At 34.2% G+C, this 5,000-nt stretch overlaps 1 protein-coding gene across 1 annotated transcript in view; it reads left to right on the plus strand.

Moving 5' to 3' along the window:
• The window catches only part of LOC122259417 (uncharacterized), a 3,061-nt gene extending 2,130 nt beyond the window's left edge, over window positions 1–931 (plus strand). Inside the window, exon 2 of the mRNA XM_086555667.1 lies at window positions 1–931. This exon is cut by the window's left edge and continues 1,011 nt beyond it. Within this exon, the coding sequence (XP_086411793.1) occupies window positions 1–882 (882 nt within the window). The 3' untranslated portion in view covers window positions 883–931.
• Window positions 932–5,000: the final 4,069 nt, after the last annotated feature.

Consider the following 5,000-nt stretch of genomic DNA (forward strand, 5'->3'; position numbering starts at 1 on the left):
TTTGGCTCTCACACTCAGCCTTCTAGCTCAGGTGTTGTGTCTACCAAGAGTGCGTCTACAACCTATGTTGCTCCTGCCCCTGCACGACCTTTTGCCCCATCTGCACCAGTTGAAGAAGCACAAGTACGAAGCTCTGCTCTTGACGATGGAAGTTACTCTTTCTCATACGAGACTCAGAGCAGCTCCCGCCATGAGACAGCAGATGCTCTCAACAATGTCAAGGGAAGGTATTCCTTTACTGCTGATGATGACGTCAATAGGGAAATCCAGTATGTTGCTGGAGCTGAGACTGGTTACATCGCTGAAGGAGATTCCCTTCCTCGAGGACCATCTGTTCCAGGTGCAGAAAGTGGTATTCCAACTGGACGTATTCTCCCCGTTCTTTCCGAAGAAGAAGCCAACGCTCTAGCAGGAGTTTCTCCTCTGCTGAAGTCTGCAGGGGGAAGCGAAATCGCAGACAGTCAAGCAGACGCTTCATACAAATTTGCCTTTGATTCGGATAGTTATTCACGGACCGAGGAAGCCGATGCTGATGGCAATATCGTTGGAAGTTATACTTACGTAGATGAAGATGGAAAAGAACATACTGTCAACTTTGTAGCTGGTAGAAAGACTGGATTTTTGCCTGAGGGACACCCTGAACCTGCTGCTGCAGGAGACGCAGCACCAGGAGTAGCTGCTTCACCTGCCTATTCGGCACCTTCCAGATCAAGTACTGTTCCAGTTGCTCATACTGCTAGTCCTTCAGCAATAACGAAAGCTGCAGGATCCCCAGCAACGTCTGGAAGTCACACTTCACAGGTCGTGGGCGACGTTCTTCTTCACCAGTATTCTGGTGTCAATAACCCTAAATTTGGTTACGTTTTTACGGCTGTTCGTTGATTATGAAAACATTCGTTGGAAAAGGATAATAAATTTTACCCAAGCAAAATGTATTTGTTTTTTCAAGACCTGCCTACTTTCTGCATTATTTCCTTTACATTAATATTCCACTTAGTAGAAGAATTTATTTCTTGCTTATTTTACTAAAACAAGAAAGGTAAACAAGAAGGAAAGTTAATAAAGATTTCAATGAATCATAAAATATTTTTCAATAGTGTCCTGGTTTTCCTCTTTATTTTTTAATACATGTGTCAATGCAAGTACTCTAAAGTCAATCGCTGTTTGGTTATCTTTCGTTTATAAGGTGCATCTCAAAACATTAATGTCTTCTGGTGAATTCAGTACGTTTTTCTATTTCATAATCTACGATGTGCTTGTGTGATATATATATATATATATATATATATATATATATATATATATATATATATATATATATATATATATATATATATATATATATATACATATATATGTATATATATATATATATACATATGTATATATATATCACAATCTGAGATATATATATATATATATATATATATATATATATATATACATATATATATATATACATATATCACACACACAAACACACACACACACACACACACACACACCACACACATACATATATATATATATATATATATATATATATATATGTATATATATATATATATATATATATATATATATATATATACACATATATATATATATTTATTTATATATATATATATATATATATATATATATATACATATATATGTATGTATATATATGTATATATGTGTGTGTGTGTGTGTGTGAAAGGCCATAAATTGGCTTGTGATATTTACGGAATAACGCTTCACTGATAATATTTACTCCAATGAAAAACGCATTATGGCGAAAGAATAGAATAAGAGTAAGCTCCCGAACTGAATCTACTTGGAGTGCTCTTGTTTCAGATGTAGGCTGTAAGAAGCATGTGCAATGAATCCAGAAACAAAGTATGTGTAATAGTATATGTACAGAATACAGAAATCGTAAAACGAATTGAGACAGCTGGCACTATTGTAGTGAAGTATCTCCCTATTGGAAAACGGGCTATCTTTGAGGGGATCCCAAGCTATTCATGGCAGGGCTGAACGCTTGGAATTTGTACCCGTGGCCACCAGAGACCAGCACCGTGACACTGCAACATTCATAATGCATGGTGCTTGCAAAGAATAATAAAACGTTATGTCTGTGTTTTGGCTTTCCCGTCATTTAATTTTCTTATTTGTACTGCATTTTATGTTAATTTTAAAGCACTGGAGCAAAGGTCTCACACCTCTTAAAAACCATAACTGCTGGTTACCGCCTTCAAGACGTTGACGGAGATGTCCGGAGAGGAACAAGCGACTCACGCTCGCACGGCCGAAGCTACAGGTACTCTCTCTCCTCATCCAACGGGCAGTTTGCTTATAGCAGTGAGACTTTCTTCCTGTAAGCCAGAGATCCTTGGCGGAAGACTTCCGGATAAGGGGACCTCCTGCTATAAGTTAATATAGAGAGAGGCCGTAGCCGAGCCTTTTTCTTTATATATATATTTTTGTGTTATCATTGTCCAGTGGTGTTCAACGGACAGACACTTTGTAAGATAAATAGTGTGCTCCAGTTTTATGTGCAGGTTTTTGTTATGAGCCCTTCATGTATGTAAATATATATATATCCATGCCACCTAATCATATATCAGTTTTATGCATTTGCTTCTTTTCGTGATTACATGTTGTTAACAAAGAGTTGTGCCCAGGCTCTTTTGATTGTGTACGGGAAGTAACAATTATAACAAACTTCACGAGCAACATTTATGCCTTCGGAGAGTGATTACCGCTCGGCCCACTCCGTCGGCAATCTTTTAAAAGTACAAATATTAATGATGGCAAGCGCCATAAGAAATTAACTTGCATCTTACTAATAATCAGTTAATGATCACTACAGTGATCGCATCTGGAGAGAGTGCTGATTGAGAACACCTACATGTCCACTTTTACTTTTTACGTCGCTCACCTTTTTATGGACTGTTATGTTTGACTTTGATTTACTTTGAGAGCTATATCGTTTTTAAGGTAATTTTTACTTCCTTGGCTCCGGAAATTATTCTATAATTAAATCGAAAGCTTATATTTGAGTCAATATACAAATATTGATGTATATTCCCTCTCCGTTGCATAGATCAATGAGAAGCCTTGGCTCAACTATCAGACCCGAGTGAGCAGGCTATAGAAGTAATAGTATAATTATTATTGATGTTATTATCATAATCACCATTGTCGTCATTACAACTTTCTTATCATTATTTTTTCTTATATTTTTATTACTATTATCATGACTATTTCTTAATCATAATCATAATCTTTGTTATTGTTATCATTGTCTTTATTATCATAATGGTCATATCTTGAATGAAGCATGAAGCTTGCTCCCACATGCTTTGTTGTGCTTCCTATGCAATAACTTTTTCAGTGAGACATCAAATATGAAATTAGAAATTCATGTGCCCGTGATATTAGACCTAATTTTGTACATCCGTAAGAAATTATATTATCTGTGATGTAAATAGAGTTTGCGGAAGGACATGTTCTTTGGAGAAGACAATAATACTTTCCTCTCATTTTCTACAAATAATCAGAGAGGAATGGAAAATCTCTCGTGGAAATGAAAATTAATATAAACCACAGTATACCACCTTACATAGAACTTTTAAAATATAGTGTGATTATATACAGCAGTTCACGATTTTAGGTCAATTTTTGTTTTTAATTCAATGAGATAAAAGGACACTTTTTCCTTGATATGATTAAACGGGTACTTTTTCCTTTCTTTGTCATGATTATTTTACAATTTTTATTGTCATTTTTAGTCAAACTAATGCCATTAATACTTCATTTAGCCTTTAGCCATAAAGTAAATTTGCAAATAAATTCTGCTACAAAAGGACAAACGTGTATATATAATATCATTCTTAAAACTTTGTTCATAAAAGCATGTTGTTTTAAAACCAGCCCTGTAGCAAAGGGACAAATGTATTAACTTCCATTTCATACCACCCAAAATATCTGACGATTTTTTTCAATTGAATGAGATAAAAGGACACTTTTTTTTAATAGGATCATGATCATCTTACATTTTTTATTGTCACTTGTAGTAAAACTAGTGGCATTATTACTTTAGTTCCCTCTTCTTTTAGCGTTAAAGTAAATTTGTAAATACGCTCTGTTAGAAAAGAACAAACGTATATTATTCTAAAAACTTAGTTCATAAAAGCAAGTTAAAAAACAGCCCTGTTACAAATGGACGAATGTATCAACTTCCATTTCATGATGACAAAAATATCTTGTTTTAAAGAAGAAAGAAATAATGCGGACACGTTTCAACAATTTTCCTAGCATGCCATTTTAATGCATATTTTCTCAGTCTTCCAAATCACACCTGATGTTGTCGGAATAAAATCCCTTATCTTAAGCAAAACGACGTCTCTCCTTCCCTGAATCAAATGAAGAGACACTTTTCTTTCCTTAGCAATTACGAAAACAGTATCCTTTTCCGATTGTTCTTACAACTTGAATTGAACAAATGAACGTAATAAATAATCTCAAAAAAATTTTGTCGATTAAAGTCGTGTGTTTTTAAACAACTACCCTGTTACAAACAAAATATATGTCTATCTTACTTTTATGATACCCAGTATGTCTCTTTAATGGTATACCTTGTGTTTACGCAAAATGGATATAAAATATAGTCTCTTTTTAATGCAAATCTTTATCTCCCAATCATATATATTCTTCGTGATATACAAAAAAAAACTATCTCCTTTTAATACACATTTCTATCTCCCTTGGCTGAATTAGATCCAATATTGCGGGAGAAAATTAAAAAATAAAGTAACAAAGTAACAAATGCGCTTTTCCTTCTCGGAAATGAGTAAAATGATACTTTTTTTTTCTCTTTATTATACTTTAACGTACCTGTCCTCATCAAATAAATTTGTCTGAGACCAATCTTTAACAAAATTCATTAGTAGGCCCATGTATACCTTGAGCTTAATTGCACGCGGAAATAGTATAGGCACATAAGTATTTACAAAC

Source organism: Penaeus japonicus, unplaced genomic scaffold, assembly GCF_977035675.1.
Source record: "Penaeus japonicus unplaced genomic scaffold, GWHDUDI00000001_assembly GWHDUDI00000031, whole genome shotgun sequence".
NCBI lineage: Eukaryota > Metazoa > Arthropoda > Malacostraca > Decapoda > Penaeidae > Penaeus > Penaeus japonicus.